At 31.9% G+C, this 25,835-nt stretch overlaps 3 protein-coding genes across 4 annotated transcripts; all 3 read left to right on the plus strand.

Moving 5' to 3' along the window:
* Nucleotides 1–955: 955 nt before the first annotated feature.
* On the plus strand, nucleotides 956–6,479 carry LOC105137674 (EPIDERMAL PATTERNING FACTOR-like protein 6). 2 transcript variants are annotated; one of them, XM_011043503.1, is made up of 4 exons: nucleotides 956–1,513; nucleotides 1,674–1,720; nucleotides 2,602–2,864; nucleotides 6,464–6,479. In XM_011043503.1, the coding sequence occupies exons 1-3, from the start codon at nucleotides 1,363–1,365 to the stop codon at nucleotides 2,833–2,835; spliced, it is 432 nt and encodes a 143-aa protein (XP_011041805.1). In that variant the 5' UTR covers nucleotides 956–1,362; the 3' UTR covers nucleotides 2,836–2,864; nucleotides 6,464–6,479. The 2 variants fall into 2 exon arrangements, with proteins under 2 accessions (XP_011041805.1, XP_011041804.1); XM_011043502.1 differs by lacking the exon at nucleotides 6,464–6,479 and having other exon boundaries at nucleotides 2,602–3,002.
* A 5,998-nt stretch (nucleotides 6,480–12,477) lies between these two features.
* On the plus strand, nucleotides 12,478–14,294 carry LOC105137675 (CBL-interacting serine/threonine-protein kinase 11-like). Its single transcript, XM_011043504.1, has 2 exons — nucleotides 12,478–14,131; nucleotides 14,183–14,294. The coding sequence occupies exon 1, from the start codon at nucleotides 12,703–12,705 to the stop codon at nucleotides 13,984–13,986; it is 1,284 nt and encodes a 427-aa protein (XP_011041806.1). The 5' UTR covers nucleotides 12,478–12,702; the 3' UTR covers nucleotides 13,987–14,131; nucleotides 14,183–14,294.
* A 3,740-nt stretch (nucleotides 14,295–18,034) lies between these two features.
* On the plus strand, nucleotides 18,035–23,653 carry LOC105137676 (P-loop containing nucleoside triphosphate hydrolases superfamily protein). The gene is made up of 12 exons (XM_011043506.1): nucleotides 18,035–18,193; nucleotides 18,553–19,454; nucleotides 20,366–20,478; nucleotides 20,570–20,689; nucleotides 20,860–20,947; nucleotides 21,335–21,426; nucleotides 21,510–21,611; nucleotides 22,391–22,500; nucleotides 22,638–22,725; nucleotides 22,817–22,852; nucleotides 22,951–23,045; nucleotides 23,286–23,653. Exons 2-11 carry the CDS (start codon nucleotides 18,599–18,601, stop codon nucleotides 23,032–23,034), a joined length of 1,689 nt encoding a protein of 562 aa, XP_011041808.1. The 5' UTR covers nucleotides 18,035–18,193; nucleotides 18,553–18,598; the 3' UTR covers nucleotides 23,035–23,045; nucleotides 23,286–23,653.
* The last annotated feature ends 2,182 nt before the right edge of the window (nucleotides 23,654–25,835 follow it).

Here is a 25,835-nt window from a genome sequence, read left to right on the forward strand (position 1 = left end):
TTGTTTCCCAAAAAAAAAAAAAAAAATTATAGCCATTACTATCACTTAACGATGACGTTACTTCAACCAATTTTAGTCTCCGATATATATATATATATATATATATACATGAGAAAATGAAAATAAAAAAGATATATCTCTTATTTACTTTATTTTTTGAAAATACATAAATTTATTTCAAGGCTTTCTAATAAATAAATTTATTTTATGTTTTTATTTTTATTTCTTCAACCAAATATATATATATACAGTGTTAGCCTTTATTAACACAATAAAAAAAAGTGTAAAATCTATAATTTTTTTATGAGTTTATACTCTTGATATAAAAAAATAATAAAAATTTCATTAGATATGATGCATGCTTGAATAAAAATAATTGTTTTTCAATTTTGTTATAAATAGAAATTGATACCGTGATTTTTTTTAATATGATAAGGTGATTCTTGAGAAATTTTGATGGATTTGATTAATTCATTTCCAATGAAATTCATCATTTTTACTTCATTGTATTGAAACGTTTCAATCAATTATTTTCTTCAAAATTAAACAGGCAAGAACAAAGGAGCAATATTAAGGCTTATAGATGCTACAATGAACTACGTACAAACCATTAGCATCACATTTTAACCAACTACTTTTGTATGGATTGTTTGTTGTTTATGTGCAATTTTTCATGCGTGGTCTTGAAAACACAGCAAGACAACGAAGAAAGTCTGCAAATAGAGAATCCAAGACCTCAACATTGTAAAGCTTAGGAACCCATGATCCAAATAACTTAGATTCACCGTCTTCTCTCTCTCTCTCTCTCTCTCACACACACACACACACACACACAGCAATATACTTTCTTTGCAAAGATCTCTCACAAGTCACAACCCATTTTTTCCAAATATATTTTCCATATTTGCAGCCACCCCCACTAACACACTCAAACACACAAACCTAGTTACAAACACACAAACCTAGTTACCTGCTACTCACTACATCAAGATTCTTGAGAGATAAGGACATAGAGAGAGACGGATGAACGAAAGTGAATTTTGGGTTACTCTAGCTAGAAGGATAAGGATAAGAATAAGATGTTAGCTATTTGGTTTAGTACGAGCTTTGCATGGGAATTGGAAGGAGGAGTATTCCCTCACTATTCAAGTCATATGTGGCTATTACTGTAGAATCCAAGTTGAGAGTCAAGGGATTACAAGGAAGGAGGTTTATGTCCTTGGAAAAGGTTCACATTCTGTCAATCCTTTCCCTACATGTATACTCATCTGTACGCACGTAGTGGCTAGCTAGCTGCTTATAATTATATTTGTCTTCTTAAAGGGAATTTCTAGTACTAGCTTTGAGTCCCTCTACTTGTTAATGGAATGCTTGAAGAGAAAACGATCACTCATCTTCAACAACAAGCCCTCTCTCTTTCATTATGTCTCCTTCACCATCTTCTTCTTCTTCTTCTTCTTCTTGTCATTTGTTACACTCTTCAGTCCCTTCATTTCCAATACTACATGTCTAGGTAAGCTACGATTCTCACCAATTCTCTCTCTCCTCTTGTTTAAACTTCTATGGTGATCATCAACCATCTTCATTTTACTTCACTATTTTCACTGTAGTGCTAGTTGTTCTTACCCCATTTCCATTTATACACTAACATGTATTAATTGAATTCCTTGCAGGCATAAGGTGCTTATTATCTGAAAAGGCAGGTAGTTTTTATTTTCAGGTGAGTTTGGTTATTAATTAATTTTAATTATTTGCTTGCACTTCACTTACCTACAATATACTTCATTGTAACAATGCCATTACTGCTTCTTATCAATTTCATTAATTTCCCACATGCATTATATCATCGATAATTTAATTTTAAATAGTTTCCCATATGATTAATTTTTATTTTTATTTTTGTTCTACTCAACATATTTGATCAAGACTTCCAATACATGCTTTGTCTCCCGTTATGATGAAAGATCAAGTAAGTTATGTCTTGTCAGTACATAGTCCCTACATCCTCAAAATTTTAATCTTCTAGTATTTATCAAAATGAAAAAAAAATAAACGATGACCTTCTGATCTTGTAACCATACAAACTGCTATGCTGACCCCCCCTGATCCAGTGAAAACATCAGTCATATGATCTGGATTTACTAGTCATCACAGTGTACAGTATAATATAGGAATGTACTAGTTGTTCCTTCAAGGGTAAACCATGCCATACCTGTCCGGCGCACATTAGCCAGACTGAAGATTAATTTCCTTATTTACTTCTTCACATTTGTCCTGTTTCCATGAATGCCGGTAACTTTGCGCCACCAATGCCCAACGGTTTAACCGGTACATGTCCATGCACTCTAAATTCCATGTCTCATCTACCAATGTCTTCTAGCGAGGGCTAGTGCTCCTAGTCCTAGGCTTGTCTTTGTGCGCACGTTAGCACATGTAAGGGTGATTCACCTAGTGGGAAATTGAGCTAGGTAATTATTGTGCACAAATTTTTATGTGTACAATGCACATGATTGCTACTATGTTAGTCATCGATTGATTGACTTTTTGCAAGAAAGCTGTGTTAATTGTTAGATAATTAATGGGGTTATGGTATTTTTGTAGGAGTTTGAGAAGACAAGATCAGGCTATGATGAACAAAAGGAGGTTTCTTCGAGCATGGCAAGGAGGTTTTTGAGTGGGCCAGGGTCATCTCCACCGCGGTGCACGTCCAAGTGTGGCAATTGCACCCCATGCAAGCCGGTGCATGTGGCTATGCCGCCGGGGACTCCGGTTACCACTGAGTATTACCCAGAAGCATGGAGGTGCAAATGTGGGAACAAGTTGTACATGCCATGATGATATATAATCATGCAGTTAGCTAGATAATTGTTTTTTAACGGAGAGAGAGAGAAGACAGGAACTCGAATTGTTGAAATTACTTGCTTGTGTGGTGACTATATGGAGCAAAAATGTTAACAGTTAATTATTAATCCTACCATGATGAATGTTGAGGAGGATAGGAACATCTATAGGTTTCCCTAATTTACTTTATTATGTAAAGAATATGATATTAACACTACCTGATATAGGAACTTAAACAACTGTTTTCAAGGTAAATTTATGTGATTTATTATAATTCTGTGAACTTAACAATAACCCCATTAATTATCTAATAATTAGCACAGCTTTCTTGGAAAAAAAATTATTCAATCAATGATTGGCATAGTACCAATCATGTGCATAGTATACATAAGAATTTGTACACAATGATCACCTGCTCAATTTCCCACTTGGTGAATATCATTACACGTGCTAAGGTGCACACAAAATACAGCCTAGAACTAGGAGCACTAGCCTTCACGACTTGACATTGATATATAGATGGGACATGGAATTTAGAGTGCATGGTCATGGTTTCGGTTAAACCGGGTGGCACAAGTTATCAGCATTCATGGAAACAGGACACATGTGAGGCAATAAATAAGGAAATGAATCTTCAATCTGGCTAATGTGCGCTGGATGAGACTGGCATAGTTTACCCTAATAATAATAAATCCAAAACATATGGCTGATGTGTTAGGAGATCCAAACATTCAAACACATGGCTGATGGTTCCATCAGAGGGCTCAGCATAGCTGTTAATTTGTATGGTTACAAGATCAGAAGATCGTCATTTAATTTTTTCTTTTTGATAAAAATTTTATGGATGGAGGTGGGAAATTCTTTAAAATTAAACTATTGATAAAGCCATATCCATGTGGGAAATTAATGAAAAGGTAAGAAGCAATAATGGCATTGGTACAGCAATCACCTGGAAATAAAAATTATCAGCATTTTCAGATAATAGGCACCTTAATTATGCCTGCAAGAAATTCAATTAATACATGTTAGTGTATAAATGGAAATGGGGTAAGAACAATTAACACCATCGATGATCACCATGGAAGTTTAAAGAAGAGTGGAGAGAGAATTGGTGAGAATTGGAGCTTACCTAGACATATAGTCTTGGAAGTGAAGGGATTGAAGAGTGCAACAAATGAGAAGAAGAAGAAGAAGATGGTGAAGGACACATAATGAAAGAGAGAGGGATTGTTGTTGAAGATCAAGCACTCCATTAGCAAGTAGAGAAATTTAAAGCTAGTGCTAAAAACTCCCTTCAGGAAGACAAATATAATTAATTATTAGCAGCTAGCAAGCCACTACGTACAAATTAATGAGTATATATGCAGGGAAAAGATTGAGAGGGTGTGAGCCTTTTTCAAAGTCATCAACTTCTTCCTTTTTTGTAATTATTTGATTCTCTTAATTAAGACTTCAAAGACACATATGGACTTGAATAGTGAGCGAATACTCCTAATTCTCATGCAGAATTAATTAGTACTAAACCAAATCTCACTTAGAGTAAACCCAACATTCACTTTTGTTCACCTCTTTCTGTCTCTCTCTATGTCCTTGTCTCTGATCAAGAATCTTGATGTAGTGGGTAGTTGGTAACTAGGTATCTAAGTTATTTGGATCATGGCAGGTTCCTAGGCTTTACCATGTTGAAGTCTTTGCAGGCGTTCTTCTCTGTCTTGCTATGTTTTCCAGACCATGCAAGAAAAATTGCAGATAATCAACAAGCAATCCTTAATCCCCACCCCCTTCCTGCCCTCTGCGGCCTAAAGCTGGCTAGCTCCTGCCACACCACTCTCTAATCTCTTTTCCCGATTGATCCTCAATGCCTCATCTTTGCTTCTTCTTTTTTACTTTTATTGTATTTCTCTAATCTCTATCATTCTTCTTCTTCTTTTCTCCTTTCTATTTTACTCACTAGATGAATGAAAATACGATAGAAATAATAACAGAATATTTTTGTCAATAATTATTGATAAAAATGATAATCGAATATTTTTCATCAGTAATTTTTTATAAATTAAAACCTGATAATTCTCTCTTACCCCTTTCTTCTTCTTCCTTCTCTTTCAAAACGGTAGCCCTACTCTCCCAATTAATTGGCAAATGTAGCCACCCCTTTTACAAAGTCAGCCACCCAACCCGCCACTTATATCTGTCGATCATGTTAGTTTCCCTCTCTTGGAATAATTGATTGGAATATACATTTGCTAAGTTGATATAAAAACTAAAATAAATTAAATTTTAAGTGATAAAATTGAAGAAAAAAATTTAAAATAAAATATATAACAATTAAAATATTGAAGACCAAACTTGATAAAATCAATAAACAATAATATATTTTTAAATTTTTTACAAATTTTAAAAAGTGTTTTTCACCTAAAATAAAAAAAAACACTTTCAAGTAACTAAACTTAATTTTTATTTTACTAAAAAATATTTTTTATTGGTTAACTTTTTAATAGTAAACAAATAAAAGAAGATTTGAAAAATAATTTCTAGAAAAAATCTTTTTTTATAAAATAAACAGGACCTAAATATTTTTTATTTTAGATATGAAAACAAAGTTATAAAATAAATTTATTTACAACAATTCTAGAGTGAATTGCTTCTGTTTCAAAATGTCACTGTCCAGCCCACAAGTCCACAAAAAAATATAGCAAAGCGAACAGTGACACTCTTTGGGTCCTAGCCCTACACCTTCCTTGAACTTTACGGAACAAAGCCCGAGTCCAGTTGGAACCAACACCATCAATGATGGGATCTTCCACCTATTTGAACTTCCAAATTTCACACCAGCAGTCCCAAAATGATTTGAATAAACTAAGTCCATAGTTTTTTTATTTTTGTTTGTTTGTTTTTTTTCATTTTACTGTGCTGAGTAGAAAGATTCAACCCAGCTTTGCAATTAAACCTTTACAGGTAAGACAATAACATCTATTAGTGGTTAATTATCAACTTTTTTTTAGTCTGATAATTAATCCATGCTCTTTTGTAAATAAGGAATTCTTTTCTCTATGCTAAATAGGCAAAGCTAAGATTTGTGTACAAAAACTCGATAGAGTAATGGCGCTTGTTTCTTGTTGCTGTAGTTTCCATCAGTTCTTGAAGTGATATAATTATTAAGATACCTCTGAGATTTCTATCAGTCCTTGCAATATTCCGATACAAAAAACTTCTCGAACCAGAAGAAACTCTACTCTTGCCGTCCGATTTGATATAATTGTTAAGATAGCTCTGAGATTTTGAGTGAGTGATGAAATAAAGACAGCAAAAGACGTTGTTCATTGACAAGTTTGTCATGGATAATCACGGATGACCTTGTCATGATTAATGCAATTAACAAGAGTTCTTCTTTCCTTCATTCTTATCGCTTATGAAATTAGTCAAGGATATATTTAACAAGGTGGAATTTGTACACAGCACCTCACCTTACCTCTTTTACTTAACAAGAACACTTGTACATGATCAATTGTCCAAAGATGAATCATAAATATCCACGATGCTGGCGCAAATCCACTGTATTGTTGACTTCTAAAAAGATATTATTTCATGCTTTCACTCGTAATCTTATAGTAGATTCTGTTTTTTTTTTCTTAAAAAAAGAATGATGCTTGAAACTTATAGATTTTCTAAATCTTGGACCCTTAGAGCATCTCTGATGGAAAAGCTAAATGGATAGTCAAAAATAAAAAATTAATATTTTGGCTTTTCTTTGTTTGTTTTGTACATTCCAAGGGAGAAGCCAAACAAAATGCTAAAATGTCTTTTCTCTCCTACAAATGCTATTTCTACATATCTCTTCAAAGAGCCAAAACCAACAAAGTAGGACCACTAAAAAAATAAATCAATTAAATGTAGACATGTGGAAAAAAAATAACATTAAACATATTAAGAAATAATAAAACACTTGTTTTTTTCACTCTAATACAAATGGCTTTTCAAATGGCTTTTTTTCATTGGAATAGATATAATAAGATAAGTTATATTTATACTATTCAAAATGCCATTTTATCAATTTAGCTTTTCAAAATAGCATTTTACATTGGAGATGCTCTTAGATCATATACGAGATATTAAATGCATCATAAAAATTTCAAACTGAATTTGAGTTTTTCAATATGAGGTATAAGTTTGGCAAGCCAGTACTTTATTGAAATAGAAGACTATTCGATATTAAGTTAGTAAATTATATATAAAAAAAAAATATAATCACGAGAACAGGGATTTAAGAGAGTGAATATTGTAATTATTATATCTCTCATGATCTTTATATTTACCTAATAACTTGAGATATTTATGAAAGTATCTTGTTAATGGAGTCTCAACCACTGTATAGATGGAGAATAATTATATGGTCATACTGAAGAGAAGTTTAGGTGGGGAAAAAGATCTGCGTCCATTTAAGAGACCGGTAGGCACAAAGATAACCCTCAATAAAAAGAGGTAGATATCGTGCTGACAGTTCATGAAAAAATTAGAAGAGTGCACTGTTATACTGATTTTTTCTTGGAGGTCATAACACTGTTATTATGGTATATTTCGTTTGTTGAGCTTCTTGAAGATTTGCATGGGATTGTGATTAATTTGGTCCCATGATTTAAAAAAACAAGAAATGGTTGTTCGTTTGGGCGCGAGCTAGATATCAAAATGTCCTCAACAGAGAGTCACCCTGCCGTTTAAGGCGCCCAAACGATAGGGCTGTTTTACTACGACAACCACCATGTTATTTGGGGCTGGTCGAGTCAGCAGAGCTACCACTTTTTCTTGGTTGTACTATCACAAATATATCAAATGACAAGTTATTGTTATTATTATTGTTCTGATCAACAGTTGTCCTGGATGATCATGACAAAGAAAAATCCAGTGCTTGATCCATATTTTCATAAATGTTGCTAACATATAATTGTTCATGTACATTCGAAATCAAAAGCAGCATATATTAATCTTCACTTTGAGAGTCCCGCACAAATGCCACTATAATTTCACGTGATGCTTGAAAAACTTACGGTTCCTATGCCAGAATGAAATGCAAGTATTTTGGTGAGCGTGAAATGCAAGTGCAAGGAAATTTCTCACAGGGAATCCTATGAAGTATGAACACTCACGTGCAAGGTGTACACGAGCCAAAAAGACACAGAAGAGGTGAACAGGAATTCAATGAGACTTCGAGATGGAGAGTTTCCAAGAAACAGCATAGGTCAGAAATTTTCTGACCAAGACAGTGCACGTACGTACTAGTATTGTACCTTGTTATGTATTAATGCACGTGGATTTTGTTTGAATCTATGTGTTTGTTCATTTCTATGTTGTCCGTATTTACGTTGGAGACATGGTTTTCTTGGATTATTGATATCCCTTTTCTCATTGAAATATTCCATGCTGATGAATCAATTGACAATTATCATATACTTGCTCTAATGTTAGACTTCGTATCTTTCATGTTGTTTCTCAAAATTATTTCTTTTGTTAAGAAAAACCTCAAATCAATTCTCAATCTATCAAATAGCTCTAGATGCAGTTTCTAACTCAATTTCTTTTTTAATTGGATTCTTGAATTACATGATATTGCTAAATTGAATCCTTCGAGGCATGTTCCTCTTGAATAGAATTTGAAATTTTCAGTTTTTACAAATTGGGATGATGTTGGATAGAAGGAGATTTTTTGAGAAATGTGTGCATTAAATAGGAGTTGATAAAATTAATTGTTAGATAATGAAATTGAGCATCAAATAGCATACTAAGGATGAAAATAAGGTTTCCCAAAACAAAAAAAATCCTTTTTTATTTTATCATCAATTGTATGAGATCATAACAAAACAATTAAAACAAAAGCTAAAAACGCTACAACCCCCTTCATATTTTCCTATTCATTATTGTAGTATAATGACTTTGTTGTTCTTCATAATAAAAATTACTTACTTTTGAATTAGAAATATTTTTGATTTTTTAGATAATGTATTAGTCATTATAGATTTATTTGGGGTATTTTAATTTATTCAATATATTTATGAATAAAAAAAACCAAACTACCACTTGAATAAAAAAAAAAAACTAACATTGAAGGGAAGAATCCTAATAGCATGAGTCAATATCTAATCAAGAAAATACATATATAGTTGAATGATAAAATTTCTCTATAATAAAAAGAAGATGAAATAATAATGGTGATAATAATAATAATTTTTAAATCAAGTTTATATTTTTTATTTTAATAATAATAATAATAATAGTCATAATAATAAGAGTAATTACCGTGATAGTTATGATTGTTATAATAATAATGATAATATAATAATAATAGTAATAGTAAAAGTGGTGGTAGTGATAATAATAATAATAATAAAATATTAAAAATAATAATAACAATTATTTCAACCCAATATTTTATCGTTATTTTTGTACATGTTTTAAAAAATTAAAAATTACTTCTTAGTAATTTAAATTAATTTCAATTATTTCATTAGTTTTCTCATCTTTATTTAATTTTTGTGTATTTATATATATATATATATATATATCCCAAGATAAAAAAAAAAAAAAAAAGAAAGAGAGAAAGAAGCTAGACTAATAACTAAGCATCATGGCCAAGGAAAGGTTTGAAAATTTTTAGGTTGTAATTGACAATTATCAATTGAAGAAAAAACTTAAAATAATTTAATTTGATTAAAATAAAAAGAAATTAAAGTTTAATGATGAGTTTGAAATAAATAATCAAGTCAGGAAATCAATTATCAGCTTAATTAAAAAATAAAATAAAACTAGAAGTCAATTTAACTTAAAAATATTGGTGGCCAGCATTTAATTTCTAAGAATCAATCAGGATGACGATTTATTCCCTTTTTAAAAAGGATTGTTAGTCACCTACAAAAAGGCAACAAGAAGTCCAAGCAAGTGGGGGAGACAAGATAAGAGGGAAGATAGATCCAAGCAAGGGAGACTGGCAGAGAGTGTAAGAAACAAAAGCATATATGAGCATGCGGTGTAACAGGATGTCGGTATTGAAGAGTTGTTATTTAATTATTTGATTTAGAGTCGTTAAAAAACTTAGATATATTGATTTTATTAGAAATTCTAAGCGTAATTGTTTGATGTAAATATATAGTAAATTTTAAAATAAATTATAACATGGTCTCTTTAATTTTCCAAAAGGAATTAAATAATTTTTCTAATTTAAAAAACAACTAACTAGTACTCTCACGAACATTTTTTATCATATTTATTTCAATAATTATTTGTTTAAAATTAAAGAATATCTTCTTTTCTCATCACCCTTTTTATGCTATCCATTTTTTGTTTTTTTATTTCTTGAAATAAAAAATAAAATTAAATTAAAAAATCATGAAATGAGTGAAAATGGATCAAATTACAAATAGATTTGAAAATAAGAAGAATAATTAATTGTTTTTAAAGCTAGAGATTCTTTTATAATGGAAATATCCTACAGTGTGGATCGAAACTCCCAGAATCATCTGGGTCAAATTTACTTTCGTGAGCAGTTAATATATAATGTTATTTTATATACAGCAAACTCTATGTTGCGAAGATTTGACTTCATAAGTGCTTTGCAAAATTATATATTTCTATTTTTTATTATATTTTAATATATACTTTGCAAAATTATATGGAATTCTTAGGCCTTTTAATATGTTCCCATCTCAAAATTATTTATTTATCTTTCTATATGTTGGCGTCTATGTTCCTCACCGTGGCTACCGTGTTTTCGGAAACAGTTTCTCGGTCACATCCATAAATTCTGAAGTGAACTACCCATCATCCTCCAAGGTCCACCAATTATGGCCTATCATGGCTGCCTTTTTATTTTTATTTTTTTTAACAGTACTATATATAAAGTTGAAGCCTGTTTTCTTTGTCAAAAAAAAAAAAAGAAACACCTAAACTTATATATATATATATATAGACACACACGCACACAAAACTCTAAAATTGTATAAAGAAATCACTAATACATTTATAAAACATTGTGAATTTACTGTTTATAAATTTTTTTATTGTCCCTTTTTTTTTTATTTCTCTCTTCCATAACCAAATCTAAAACCAATTTTAAGTTAAATTATAAAGGAATAAAAAAATTGAAATAAAGATGACTGAAATAAAATTGAAATATATAATGAGAAATTCAGTCTTGCTCTGTTAAAAATATCCTTACAATATATATATATATATATATATATATATATATATATAGAGAATTAGTCATAGGGCAGCTAAGCTAAGCTTTCAGGCAAGGGAGGTATAGGATGAGATAGAGAAAGTCTTTCCAGTCCTACAGCTTGAGCAGTAAGTAGTCTTTACTAATTTATACGCGTCAGCGATCAAAGGTCAGCATAGTTGGGCAAGCATGAGGAGATCCAGTTTAGTCCGAACAGTACTATTATCCCGAGTCAAGTAGTAGCCTCATGGAGGAAATGAATATTGAGTGGATGAGATAAGATGTTTATTGAGGAGTAGGCTTAACCCTGCGGAGGAGAAAGACCAGTGAGGAGCACCTTTAGAACCGTTAGATGCCCGGCAAGTCCCAGGAAAGCCTAAGTTGGGAAGGTCATTCCGGTATGGGACAAGCGAAGCGATCGGCCGGTCGGTGAGTGTGTGCGTGTGTGTGTAACTACAATGATTAGGGGAATGTGCGATGTTATAAGTAGATTCATTTGATTCAAATATCCTAAATTAATTAATTAATTAAATAAAGTTCCATAAATATGGTGGATTATAAAAATATAGCTGAATGTTATTTTCTTGAAAGAAAAAAAATAATTTGCTTGCCTTCTTAGACGTGTTTGAAATTATAATAATCTACCTATTCAAAATATTTTTTATTTAAAAATAAATTATTTTTTATATTAACATATTAAAAAATTATTTTAAATAAAAAAATTAAAGTTTAAGAGACGTGATTTGCCTGCATTCTTAAACACATATCTAGAATGGTAACCAGCAAATTGTTAAGCATACATACCCTTGCTGAAAAAAGATGGTTTCCATGTTTGACAGATTGAAAGCCAAGTCATTGTTCTTTTTTGAAAATCTGCTTGCCTTCTACACAAACTCTTCACAATTTATCTTTCAAATTAAGGAAAAAAAAACTATTTACTGGTCATGATTCTATATAATTAAACGCTAAGTGCCTGTAAACCTTAATAAGTTTTTATATATACAAATTTAGATATTAATTTGAATAACTTGATATATCAGTTCAATATAATTGGGTTAATTTTTTAAAAAACATTTATCCAGAATAAATTTATTTTATTTACTAAAAAATATTAAAACGACATTATTTTAAAATCAATTTGATAATTCAATAACTTTTATTTTATTTACTAAAAAATATTAAAATGGCATTATTTTAAAATCAATTTGATAATTCGGGTTTGACAGCTATGTCTACAAGGAAATACAAGAAAAATACTAATACCCAAAGAAGATTCTGGGTGTGCCACCAACGTGTTACTTTCCTACAAGTCTCCCCACTTTCCACCCAATAGAATCCCACCAGGTGTATGGCAACAAAATTTTCCACTCCTTTTTTTTCAAAACACGGTTTATAAAAGCCAGTTGCTTTACCACCACAACGCGTCGTCAATAGACACTGTAACCACCTCCAAATACACCCCCGTCACATAAAAAAAATTCCATCATCAAATCTCCTTCACTCAAACTTTCTCCTCTAAGTTTATCCACCATCCCTAAATTTGCCTCTCTTCCTCGCCTTCTTTCGGCCATTATCTAGTTATTGTTATCGTTGTTGCCGTTCTTTCATTGGGTCGAGCAGGTACCAGACGGGCTCGATCTCTAGGTGAGAACGGTATGCCAGAGATCGAACAAGTTTCCGAAAATGCCTTGTTTGGTAAGTATGAGGTTGGAAAGCTTCTTGGATGTGGAGCCTTTGCGAAGGTCTACCATGCACGAGATGTTCAAACAGGAAAAAGTGTTGCTATTAAGATTATCAACAAGAAGAAGATCTCTAGCCCTAGCTTGATTGCTAACATAAAGCGGGAGATCTCCATCATGCGAAAGCTAAACCATCCATATATTGTGAAACTCATCGAAGTCTTGGCTTCGAAGACGAAGATTTATTGCGTCATGGAGTATGTTAAAGGTGGAGAATTGTTCACTAAAATTGCTAAAGGAAGATTTAGCGAGGATCTTAGCAGGAAATACTTTCGACAGTTGATATCAGCGGTAGGTTATTGTCATCTTCGGGGGGTTTTTCACCGGGATTTGAAACCTGAAAACTTGCTTCTTGATGAAAATGGGAACCTGAAGGTTTCAGATTTTGGTCTGAGTGCTGTCAGAGATCAGATCCAACTTGACGGGCTTTTGCACACACTTTGTGGAACTCCAGCTTATGTTGCCCCGGAGATTCTTGTAAAGAAAGGTTATGATGGTGCTAAGATTGATGTCTGGTCTTGTGGTATTATTCTATTTGTCTTAGCAGCTGGTTATTTGCCCTTCAATGATCCAAACCTGATGGCCATGTATAAAAAGATTTACAAAGGTGAATTCCGATGCCCTAAATGGATGTCAACCGATTTGAAACGATTCTTGTCTCGGCTTCTTGATACGAATCCGGAGACAAGAATCACCATTGATGAGATCTTGAAGGATCCTTGGTTCAAGCAAGGGAAGCATAAGGAAATTAATTTCTACGACGAGGAGTTCAACAAGGATGATGAGAGAAAAGACGAGGAATTAGCTTCTACAAGCTTGAATGCCTTCGATATCATATCTTTCTCCTCCGGTTTGAACTTATCAGGGCTGTTTGATGATTCATATAACGTGGTTGAAGACGGAGAGAGATTTGTCTCGACCGAATCACCGGAGGATTTGGTGAAGAGAGCTGAGGAGTTTGCCAAGGAGGAAAGGTTGAGGGTGAGGAGAAGGAAAGAATGGGGGCTGGAGATGGAAGGGCAAGATGGTAATTTGATGCTGTTGGTCGAGATTCGCAGGTTGACTGATACTTTGTTTGTTGTGGAGGCTACGAGGAATGGTGGCGATGCTGGATGTTACAAGGAGATTTGGAAGAATAAGCTTAAGCCTGTGATATTTAATGGCTTAATTAGTACTAATAGTGCTGTTAATGATGATTAATCAACAAGAAAGCGAGGCTTCTGCTAATTGGAATTTGGTGATCTTTTGTTTGCCAGAAAAATGAATTCTTGCCATGTATGTTGTAATCTATTATTTTTCCTATAAAAAAAGAAGGAAAAAAAACTACGAAAGCTATCTATTAAATAATCTATTATTTTTCCTATAAAAAAAGAGGAAAAAAAACTACGAAAGCTATCTATTTACTTGTACTTGTAATCTCTGTTCATAATAGTTCCGAGGTACTTAAGTTTGGATTCGGGTATGGATAATACCCGAAACTGAATTCATGGATATTTATTTTCATCCCAGTACAGAATATAACTTTACTTTCCTTGTTTAAATTGAGAATGAACTACTGAAATTAGCTGGTTTTGTTACCTTCCTATATATAAATTTGGCATAAAGAGCTTTAGCTAACGAGTTTAATTGGTTTGAAATTTTGAATGGCACTGTTCTACTTTCCTCCTTACATTATCTGCTAAAAGAAAGCAATTCAATCAAGTTTTTGAATTTGGCATAAAGAACTTTAGCTAACGAGATTTGGGTTTGAAATTTGGAATGGTGTTTTACTTTCCTTCTTACTTTATGTGCTAAAAGAGAGCAATTCAACCAAGTTATAGAAACCAAGTTGTAGAGAGATTCTTGTTGCTGGAGAGGGATTTGATTTTATTATGGTGGTCCCGAAGAAGACACAGAGCCCCATTTCTTAAAGCAGATGGATGATCTGGATCATATGATTGGTTTTAGGTGAACATGACATTAATTGCTAGAGATCCCATTCAATGAACATGGTTGCAGGTAAACTGGGAACACTTTAAGCTTCAATTCAAGTGGACCTACCATTTTTGCTTCTTTTTTGTTGTCATTTGCAGGGTGTTCATTGTGCTCTAGGTCAAAGGAGTTTGATACCTAATTTAGCTGTAATGAACTAAGAATAATTGCCACTAATTAAGTACTGATTTTGTTCATTTAGCATGAATAATGCAGCCACACTACCTCATCGGTTAGTTCATCGGTGGCCACTAATTAAGTACTGATTTTGTTCATTTAGCATGAATAATGCAGCCACACTACCTCATGGGTTAGTTCATCGGTGGATTCAATCATTGTACCTGCGATATTAGGGTCCATTTTTTATGCCATTTTCACTCGAGATCGGCATATGCCATGTGCTCAAGTTTGTGGTCATGTACGTCGCCTCAAATTTTAGTATTTTTTTTTCTTGTTCATGGTACCTGGAGATCAGCCTAAAATCCTTACATTAAAAATTTCAATCATCCATAATCAGATTTTTGGATAAATTTGGATACTAAGGTTGTGTTTAGTTGATATTTGAAGATGAAAACAAGAGATATAAAAGTGATGGGAAGAGGGAAAATTTTTATTTAAAATATATTTTAATTGGATTTCAATCATTTCTAATTAAAGAGAAAATATAAAAGTTATATCATCAGTGTCTTTACCTTATTCGTTTCTTTTATTTAAAAATAATGAACAAACACTATCTTATATGTTTAATTGCCATGTAATCAAGTGCATGAAGAATGCTTCCATGATTCCATTTATGATTTGTTTACTTATAGTATTATTTAGCAACTTGCAGAGCTATACAAAAAGAGGGCACCCTTTTGAAGATAAAGATGGCAATGGCTCTTAATGATTTAGGATTAGGCTGGTTAATTAGTAATCACTGATCATTAATTGGACTGCTAATTAAGCAGATGTGTGAAGGGAACCAGGGTGTTTCCGGCCCCCAACAAGGCGGCGAATCAAATGGATGGTGATTTATTTAAAAAAATAAAAGGCGGCGAATCAAATGGATGGTGATTTTTTAAATAAAAAAAATAAAAAAAAATAGATGGTGATTTGTGACAACTAAAAGAAGCATGGATCGAAATATCGATGTATAATAATGATTTTTTAAAAAAGAAGAGTGAATCATAAGGAAATAACCCAATTGGTGTAAATTTCTTTATCAATTGGCAAGAACATATGAAGGAAGCTCAAGATTTTGACACTTTCAATTGTAATTTTTTCCATTTAATTATCACAGATAGACAAGGGAAGTTCAAATCTTGACCAGTCAAATATCTCTCTTTCACCAAAAATAAACACAAAATGCTTCTAATTTTTAAGTGGCTTGAGATTATTCATACACTTATGCATTCATCTTTAGCCCATGCGTTGGAGTTTGAGATGTTTTCTTTGTCCATTCAAATGGGCGATGAGCATGGCAATTTGCGTACTACTTTCTTGTATATCATCCTAATAAAGTTATCATTTTCAAAGGAAGAAAAGATTTGAAATTTGAAATTTTGAAACTTTACAAGAGGATAAAAATTGATGCACCCAAATTTTGACGGGGTAAAAAAATTGAACAGCAAAAAAACAAATGGGTTCATGCAATGCTTGAATCCAACAACTATAGACCTCTATAATTGTGTCTAAATTTATTTTTTGTTTTTAATAGATTCGAGCAACTTACATTTACATGTATCTAATACTTTTTAGATAGTTTTTAAAAATCTTGATGATGATTTATTAGTATTTTATATTAATTTGTATAATTTTAAGTAGAATATAATTTAAAATATTATATGGATAAAATAATTATTCAGCCCTTCCTCTTCATAAAATATAAAATTAATAAACTATAAATATTCTATAAATCTTTCACATTCTAGATTTATAATCTTTTTATTCCTTATATTTTTAGCACACATATATTTAGAGTCTAACTCTTTAAAATATTATTATATTTTTTCTTTCTAAAAAAATATTTATTTAAGTATATGAAAATTTTTAAATCTATAAAAAAAATCTTTTATAAATACTAGCCATGTTAACCTATTAGACACTAGATATAAGCTACTAATCACTTTGATTAGAAAGAATATATCAAATTATTAATCTTAAGAAATTGATTGATTATCTAACACAGACCTTATTTCTAATATATTTAGAATTTTTAAGATCCTAATATATAAGCTTTACTTTTAAACGACTTAAATTTTTTAAAAATTCATAAAAAAATATTATAATATGTGAAATAGCTTTACATTTGTGTGATTCAATCACTCAACCTTTTATTATATACTTTTTGTGGAGAATTTCTAATTTCCTCTATAAGAATTGAATTAATTTTCTATTTGTTAGCTACTTGATTTTCATATTTAATTAATGTTCTAAGTTAACTATATATACATGATTTTCTATTTTTTGTACACCTGTTATTTTTATATCTTTTATCTCAAAACAATATTGCATAAAAACTAGCGAGTATATATTATACATGATTTTCTATTTTTTGTACACCTATTGCATAAAAACTAGCGAATATATATTATCTCTTATATCTCAAAAAAGTAATTAATCATTGTATAAAAACTAATCTTTTATATCTTAAAATAGTAATTAATCACTTTGAGATATAAGAGATAAAAATAGTAGCATACAAAAAACATGTTTGTTTGTCATTTATGCTTTAAAAGGATAAGAATTCAATTTAAAATTATTTTAAAGATAGACCTTTTTTATCTATGTCTCGTTTTTTTAACTAAATATGTTTTATTATTTCTATTTTTACCTCTTTTATCATAAACACTAACTTTTTAGAGATTTTAATTTACTTTTTTAAAATGCAGATGACAATTTGAACAATACAATCACTATACTAAGATTAGGTGTGTGTTTTGTAGTTGAAAAAAACATGGTTAAGAAAAACTATAAACTATAACTTTTTTCTTAATCAAAAAATTTTCAATAAAATCCATATAAAACTATATTATTTATCTATATATATATTTAAAATTATAATTAAAACAAAATACAGTTTTAATCACAACACACACGTCACTTCCAAGTACCAAGGGGACCCAATTGTGTTCCCGGTTATCATAAAACAAGGGTTTTCTTGGAAAGAACTTTTTTTTTGCCATGATTCCTGAATTAAATTTGCAATCGTGGGCTTAGCAGCATAAAAGCTCAACATAGGAGAATATGGCATGGAACCTTAGCTAGGTCTCTTACAATCTCGGCCCATGAAGTCCACAATCACCGTTGTTACTTTTCCGGAGGGAGAGAATGGCGGTAGGGTAGAAACATAGTCTAGACAGAGCGCCAGCATAAGCGAGAACAGCAAATGAAAGACACAACTCATAAAGTTCGAAACTTGAAGAGAATCCACAAAAGAATTTGTCAAGAAAAGGTATTTTAACTCATTTCCACTTCTTAGTGTAGTGCTTTGATAACTTGCCTATGATTTTTAGTTGGAAGAGTTCTTGCTGTTGTATGCTTAAGGTTCTTGTCTATTTTTGTTGTGTTAAGATAATAACAATGATAGTTGTTGTTAGCTCACTGTTTGGTTTCTCAGAACTTGGAGAAATGCTAAACAATGGAGCTTTTGACAGTGTTTTTGTTATTTAATGTTAAGTTATTTGCATTAGGCATAGTTGGATTGGGGTTGTTTCTTTTGTAATGGTGCAAGTGTTACTGAATATTTGGTTCCTTCTGATGTTTTTGTGATTGGTTTTTCACTCTAATGATGTGGAAATTTATGTTTTCCAGGTGGGTTTTACCTTGTTTAGTCGGATTGTTGAATAATTATTGGAGAATGTCTGCAGAAGCAAGTTTAAGGTATAAGATTAATAAAAAACTAAAACTTGATGTTGGAAAACTGAAGAATTCTAAGGAAAGAAATAAGTCTTATAAGGGAGAGAATGCTGCACGGAGGAATTTAAAATCGAGAGAAAAAGGTACAAAAGATCGCTTGGGTGGTGGAGAAGAGGGTGATCATGAGATTTATGGGAAGGGGAGGTTTGAACTTGTTAATTCTGATAGGAAAAGGAAGCGAATTTATGCAGACCAATATGGGGATCAGGGGACAACGAATAACAGAAAGGTGAAAAATAGCAAAGCTTTATCTAAGAGAAGGCAAAGTCAAGTGACAGATGATTCTGTTAAAAGGAAAAGTAGAACTGTTGGTCCTCTTCGCTCAATTTGGGTTTCTAATAAATTGAAGGCTGCTACATCTGAAAGAAAACATTCTTCTCGTAAAGTTGAGGATACTGGCGTACAAGCATCTAGTGTTAAACGGAATACCAAGGTAAATGAGGTGGATGCATTTGATGATGACAGAAATTGTTTGTTGAAAAAACGAACTAAAAGCAAATTTGAGTCTGGTAAGCAGAGTGCCAAAATGAAAGAGGAAGATAAATTGGAGTGTGGGAGGAATGCATTGTTGAAGAAACAAAAAAAAAGTAGTTATGACTCAAGTAAGCGCTTGGATCACAGTCAAAGCAAATCTGCTAAAGTATCTCCTTCAGTTTCTATCAAGAAAAGTGTTCAAAACAAAAAAAGCCCTGCTGATTCAGAGATTGCGGACGAGCAGCCACATAAGAGAAAGCGGATTAGATTAGATCCATATGATACCTCGAATAAGCGACTTGATGATGGAATAATTTCTGATGGTATGAGTTTTATTGAGTTATTCTTGCCTGTGATATGTGGTCTTTTACCTCCCTACATATTACCCATTTCTAATATTTCATCTTTGGTTTGAGAATATGCAACATGGAGTAAGAAACTCTGGTGCTTTTTAAAAGAAGCCAATAACTAATGTTAACTTTTAATTTGTGGATTCAGCTTTTCTAAAGAGGCTTCTTTCATCATTTTAATTGAATCTTTTCTCGAGTCAGTAGGGATTAGTGAGATTACCATGTTCGCTATTTACATGTGTTAGTCCATCCTTACTATCTATTAGTCTGTCTTTTTGTTGGACAGTAGGTCAGAGAGAAGTGTAAATCATAAGGCCAGGGCAACACAGGACTGCTCTTGCTGTCAAAAAATTTAAACAATGTGAGCTTCTTTCATCTTGCTTAAGCAGGACATGACCTTGCTTCCCGAGGCTCTTACACTATTTAAGATACTTGAGATTTATGTCCATGGTACTAGTTGTTCAGTTTCTTTGGCATAGATAAAGATTCATTGTTTTCTTGCATGGTGGATATATTTGATAATAGCTTTCTTCTTTTCCTCTTTGTGTGGAAAAAAGGGTATGTGGAGGAGTTTGTCTTGCGTGAACATCAGAACATCACCCCCTAAGCCATCCTCATTTCTGTCTTGTGTTCTTCATTTCCTAAGCTGAAATTATTTAGGGATGCCCTTTACTTAGTAACTGAACTGCTGCCCATTAAATGTTTTGAGATCATATCTTACATGCCACAATATTGTTTTTTAATCTTACTTGTTTGAGTTTTGGAAGTCTTCTTTCTAGGGCAGTTTTCATTTTTCAATCACTTTATTTTCTTCCATTGTTTTTTACAGTGAATTTTTCCTCCTGTTTTTTATGAGCAGTGATTCATTCTTACATGCTTTTCAGAAAGTGCCAAAGAGAGGAAAAAAGAATTGGAGAAAGATGCTGGAATGTCAATGAATGCACAATTCCGTGCAATTCAACCTAGTCCTTCCATTCTTTCCTTTGTAGAAGATAATGTATTTGCTTGAAAAATAGCTTCAGATGTTTGGAAAATTGATTTATTTATATTATTTCCTTTGTTGTAATTCAAGATAATTATGTTGGCAGTTTCTAGGTCGTAGACGCTTGATTGAGCTGAAAAGAGCAGGCTACAACACTGATCTATCTGCACCATTAGATAACATCCCCTTCTCTACAAGTTCTGAGAGAGAACGAATAGAAGAAAATGTGTGTATAAACTATCCACTTTAAGATATGTTTTGTTATCTATTGCTTAACCATTCCATTCATTTCAATCTAGTCATAGAAAATGGCTGGGACATTTACTTGAACCTTTGACTTCTCTTTCTTCTATTGTTGTAATTATAATCAGAGCAGGTACTAACTACTTGTAACAGATTTTTAGGAATAAATTGACATTTTTTGCTGCTGCAAAGGTCTCATCTTCATTCCCTCCTCCTGGTCTTCCAGAGATTGCATTTGCAGGTAGAGTGTAATTTATCACTATTTTGAATGCTTATTACCTCCATTTTCTTTTCCTTATTTTTCTCAATGTGCATTTTAAGTATTGAGTTATGTTTTCATTGTCACAAGTGTGCAGTTGTTAGTATTGCATGGAAAATGCACATATCCCATCAATTGCGAATATTTACTGGTTTCATAAATGCCTATAATATGGCTACTTGCATTGTTTAAACCTTAACTCATGGTGTTCAGTATTCAGTCTTTTAATCCTTTGGTTTTCTATAATTGTGTTATCTCTGACCTTTTGGAGTATAAATAATGACCTTTCTTAGAAAAAAGGTTTAAATTGTGATGAATTACAACCTCTGCAGTTTTTGACACATTTAGTATTATTGTTACCATTGCTAGGAAGGTCAAATGTCGGGAAGTCATCTCTACTCAATTCACTTACTAGACAATGGGGTGTTGCGCGGACTTCGGACAAACCTGGCCTCACTCAGGTGCTATAATTTCCATGGGAATTTTTTAATTATTATCTGTTTTTTTGTATTTCTTTTTTAAAACATGAATGGTTCTTGTGCAGACAATTAATTTCTTTGAGCTGGGAAATGTTTGCTTGGTTGATTTGCCTGGATATGGCTTTGCTTATGCAAAAGAAGAAGTCAAGGATTCTTGGGAGGAATTGGTAAGTTCACACAGAAATTGACTTTTGTTCTTTTGGGTGCCTCTTGCTGAATGTTTTGGAGTTTAAGTTCTGTGAAATTATTGTACCTTGGAAACTGTTACATGAGACTATGTTGATAACCACTGTTGTCTGGCCCTCTCTTTTACCATTACTAGGCATGCTTTTTTATGCCACAAAAACACGAGGTTGTTGCTCAACTTCTGAAATGTTTGGTAATCCTAATGGTTAAATTGTTTTCTTCGTAAAAAAAACTGGTTCTTCTGGCTCAGAAGGTGAGAATCACTACTTGAAGAATCTGCTGTCTGTCTGTCTTCATAGAGTCAGTTAACCAACTGGTTGGCATCAGAACATGTCTACTTCTGTGCACTCCCACTTTTTCACATTTTCATATGTTGGAGAGTGGGGTAAAGGTCTTGTCTTCCTTCAGAGTTGTTGTTCATCATTGATGCAATTCATTATGCAGGATCAATTACAAGTTGTTGTTCATCATTGATGCAATTCATCTAATAATGCAGGATCAATTATGTTATCTCCATATCTTGACTTTCATGTGCCATACAATACAAATGCTCAAGGCTAGAGACTTAAAAGCAAAGTGCAAGATCATTTGGCTCTAAATTTGATGTTGTAGTTGCAGTCAATGTGGGAATTGGTGACATGGTTATTCGAAGATGAAACATTTCTAATTTTTCACTTGTTTATGAGCTGTTGGGAGAGGGAATTATATTGGCACATATATGCCATTTACCTTGTTGTTTAAGAACTGTTAAACTTTGCAGGTAAAGGAGTATGTTTCGATGAGAGTTAATCTAAAAAGAGTGTGCCTTCTTATTGACACGAAATGGGGTATGAAGCCAAGAGATCATGAACTCATTGATTTGATGGAAAGGTATGTAAATCACGATCCGTTGCTTGTTTTTTTTTTTTTTACCATTCTTGAGTATTTGATTGCATGTTACCTTGCATGCTCCAATTTGTAATATCCACATGGGTAGACACTGAACGATGTTGTTGTATCATGTACAGATACCAGACTAAATACCAGGTTGTAATGACCAAGACAGATCTTGTGTTTCCAATTGATGTGGCACGTCGTGCCATGCAAATTGAAGAGGTGAATTCTGCACTCAAACACAGGTGACAATTTTGCTTAAAGTTTAGAACACTCTTAAGACTAACAAGTGTCTACCTATTTAATTGTGCAGAGCCTCAAGGCAAACAAGTCTCTTGTTCAGCCTGTGGTATGACCAATTTTTTTTTTAATTGAACGGATTAAAATTGTTTTACTTGCCTTCAAATGTGTGATAATGTAAGTAACTTTAATTTGGTTTTACTTAAGATGATGGTGAGCTCAAAATCTGGAGCTGGTATTCGAAGCTTAAGGACAGTGCTTTCTAAGATTGCTCGTTTTGCGAAACTATAATTCATAGTAAGGTATGCACTGCTTTTGTTGGTCAAACATATTTTTATATTTTAGAATCTTGAGTTTTGGCATGGTCTGGCCAATCAATAATTCCACATATTTGGAAATGTAAACTAAATCGGCAGACTTTTCTCAGTCATTCTTGTGTGATCGAGCAGATAGTTTGGTTGGTTATATGGTAGCCCTACTTTCTGCCTTTTCCTTCACTAGTCCATGGTTGTGTAGTTGAACAAATTATTTTATCCTTGCAGGGCATGGTTTACAGCTGACATAGAAGTTCTTGAGCTGGCGTTGCTAAGCTGAAAGCTTAAAGCTCATTGACAGTTTCGAAGCTGCAGTTTTCATTGTCTGCGTGCTGAGTGTGAATAACATGTCCATTTCAGCGAGAAAGACGATGCCTTTAGAGTTGAAAGTTGTCAACATCAATTGCTTCTTTAGATTCCAGCTCTTACAGAATTTTTTCATCGCTCCCAAATCTTTATTTTGCTACCCCATGAGAAGGAGAAAATGTTAAGTAGATAAAAAAGAATCTTCGAAGCTCATTGGCATGTTGTGAGGAAGAAGTCTCATAGAATCAAGATATATGACAAAAAACTGAACTGAGGGCATTTGTGATTTTGTTGTTGAGGGACCTAATGGTGTTGCAAAAGTAGTGCCTGGGTTCATGTTGAACTCACGCCATTTGGCCTCCAATTAAGCTAGCTCTTGTTAGTTTATTTTGTTTGCTGTGGCTTCTGCCAAATTTCTTGAAAAATTCTAACTCATTTTTCGCTGAGGTTGATTTTTAAATTAAATTGTGTGAGTTATCTCATCTTGTTGTCTACATGGATCTAAAGAAAAAAAAAAAACTTAAATGGCAAGTAAAAAAAGACATCGGTTTGACACAATAAAATCTAGGCTTCCGGGTCTTATTGTTTATTATTTATATTTTATTAAATTTTAAAGTAAATTCTAGGATAAAGAAAAAAAATCCATATGAACATCTGCCCGTACATGGTTAATACTAATGACAGGAATTGAACTTGTGCATGGTTAATTCACAATCCGCTGCATTGACACACTTGGTTATATCCGCCTCTAATATTCTATTTACAAGTAACTTTTCTCTTAATCCACTGAGTTGATTTAAACACCTTTTGAGTTGATTGATTTATTAATTTAATGTTTTTCAATGAAAATAAATTCAAGAGAAAAATAATTTTTTTGCTTGATTATTTAATTATAAATGATGATAGAATGAAATAAATTATCATCTATTAATAAAAAAAATATTAAAAAAAAAAAAACTCAAGCTACCGTGCACTTTTTAATTCAGGCTAGTGCATGCCATGGCCTAGCATATTTGTTTGTTAGTTTTCAGGTTTATTTTTTTAAAAAAAATTATCTTTTAAAATAATATAAATAAATAAATAGATTTATTGAATTTCTAAATTAATTAAGAACATATTTGAGTTATTATTTAAAATTGAATTTAGAAATTAAATTTAAAATATCTTCATTTCTAAATTATGTTAAATTCGAGTGGAGTAAGTTATTCTACTAAGAGTGTTTGAGCAATATTTTTTTTATTATAATCAAATAAATATTATAATAATTTTTGTGTTTTTATTTCTATTCAATTCAATTAATAAATTTGATTAGATAATTTGGGTTAATCTAAGTTAACAAAAAATATCATTATCATGATATTTAAGAAATTATTTTTTTCTTTGGATACATTAAATTTTTAATGAATTCATAATCAATATTTTACTTAAAAATAGAAAATACACTAGCAAAGCTAGCATTTTTCTTTGTTTTTTTTTTTAAAAAAAAACAATAAACTAGTGGTAGACTAAATGAGTGAGTGAAATATCACAAGGGGAGCAAGTTCTGGTTGTAACATAAGCTAGATTATCTTGATGGGCTTGACAAAAGGCCCAAAAGATGACATCTTCCTCCATCAATTTGATAGACTAATCCAATTCAGAGCTCGCTTCATTTCGTGGCTGAGACAGCTTTCATACATGAGATATATTCCCTTTGGTTTTTTATACTTTAATATGTTTAGCATTATGACATTTCAATCGAGGCTTTTTTTAAAAATGGATTAGAAAAATTATAAATTATACTTTTTTTTTTAAACTAAAGTTTTAAGAGAAAAGTTTTAGTAGAATATATTCAAAATTATAATATATGTTAATTAACTAAATAATTTTAAATTATGATAAAAGAGTATATTTAGTATTGTGGTAGTGGTTGCAATTTAAAGTATTTTTTATTTAAAAATATATTAAAATAAAATTTTTTATTTTTTAAATTAATTTTTAACATTAACGCAACGCATTAGATCGATATGAAAATATAAAAAAAATTTTATTTTAAATAAAAAAATTATTGTTTGAAAATATAATCACCGTTATTTTTTGAAATGTTTTCACTTAAAAATACATCAAAATAATATATTTTTTTAATTTAAAAATTTATTTTTAATATTAATATATTAAAATAATTTTTTTAAAAAAGCAAAAAAAAATTTGAATTTTTTTCAAAAACATTAAAACACAAAAACAAAATGGAGCTGAGCTGGACAATGTCACAATCTCTAGCATTAACAAAGAGGGCAGGAGAAGTACCTAGGGCATTAGCCTAGCGGTGGCAAGGAGTATTTGCTCCTTTTACTGTCACAGGTTCGATCCTTGGCATTGCATGCCTGTCAGCCCCGCGCTGCCTTACCTGCTTGCTGGGTTTGCAGGGTATTCAGTGGGCCGTGAGGATTAGTCGTGGTGCGCGCAAGCTGGTCCGGACATCCCACGTAAATC

The sequence above is a fragment of the Populus euphratica genome, unplaced genomic scaffold (assembly GCF_000495115.2).
Source record: "Populus euphratica unplaced genomic scaffold, PopEup_1.0 scaffold69.1, whole genome shotgun sequence".
NCBI classification, from domain to species: Eukaryota; Viridiplantae; Streptophyta; class Magnoliopsida; order Malpighiales; family Salicaceae; genus Populus; species Populus euphratica.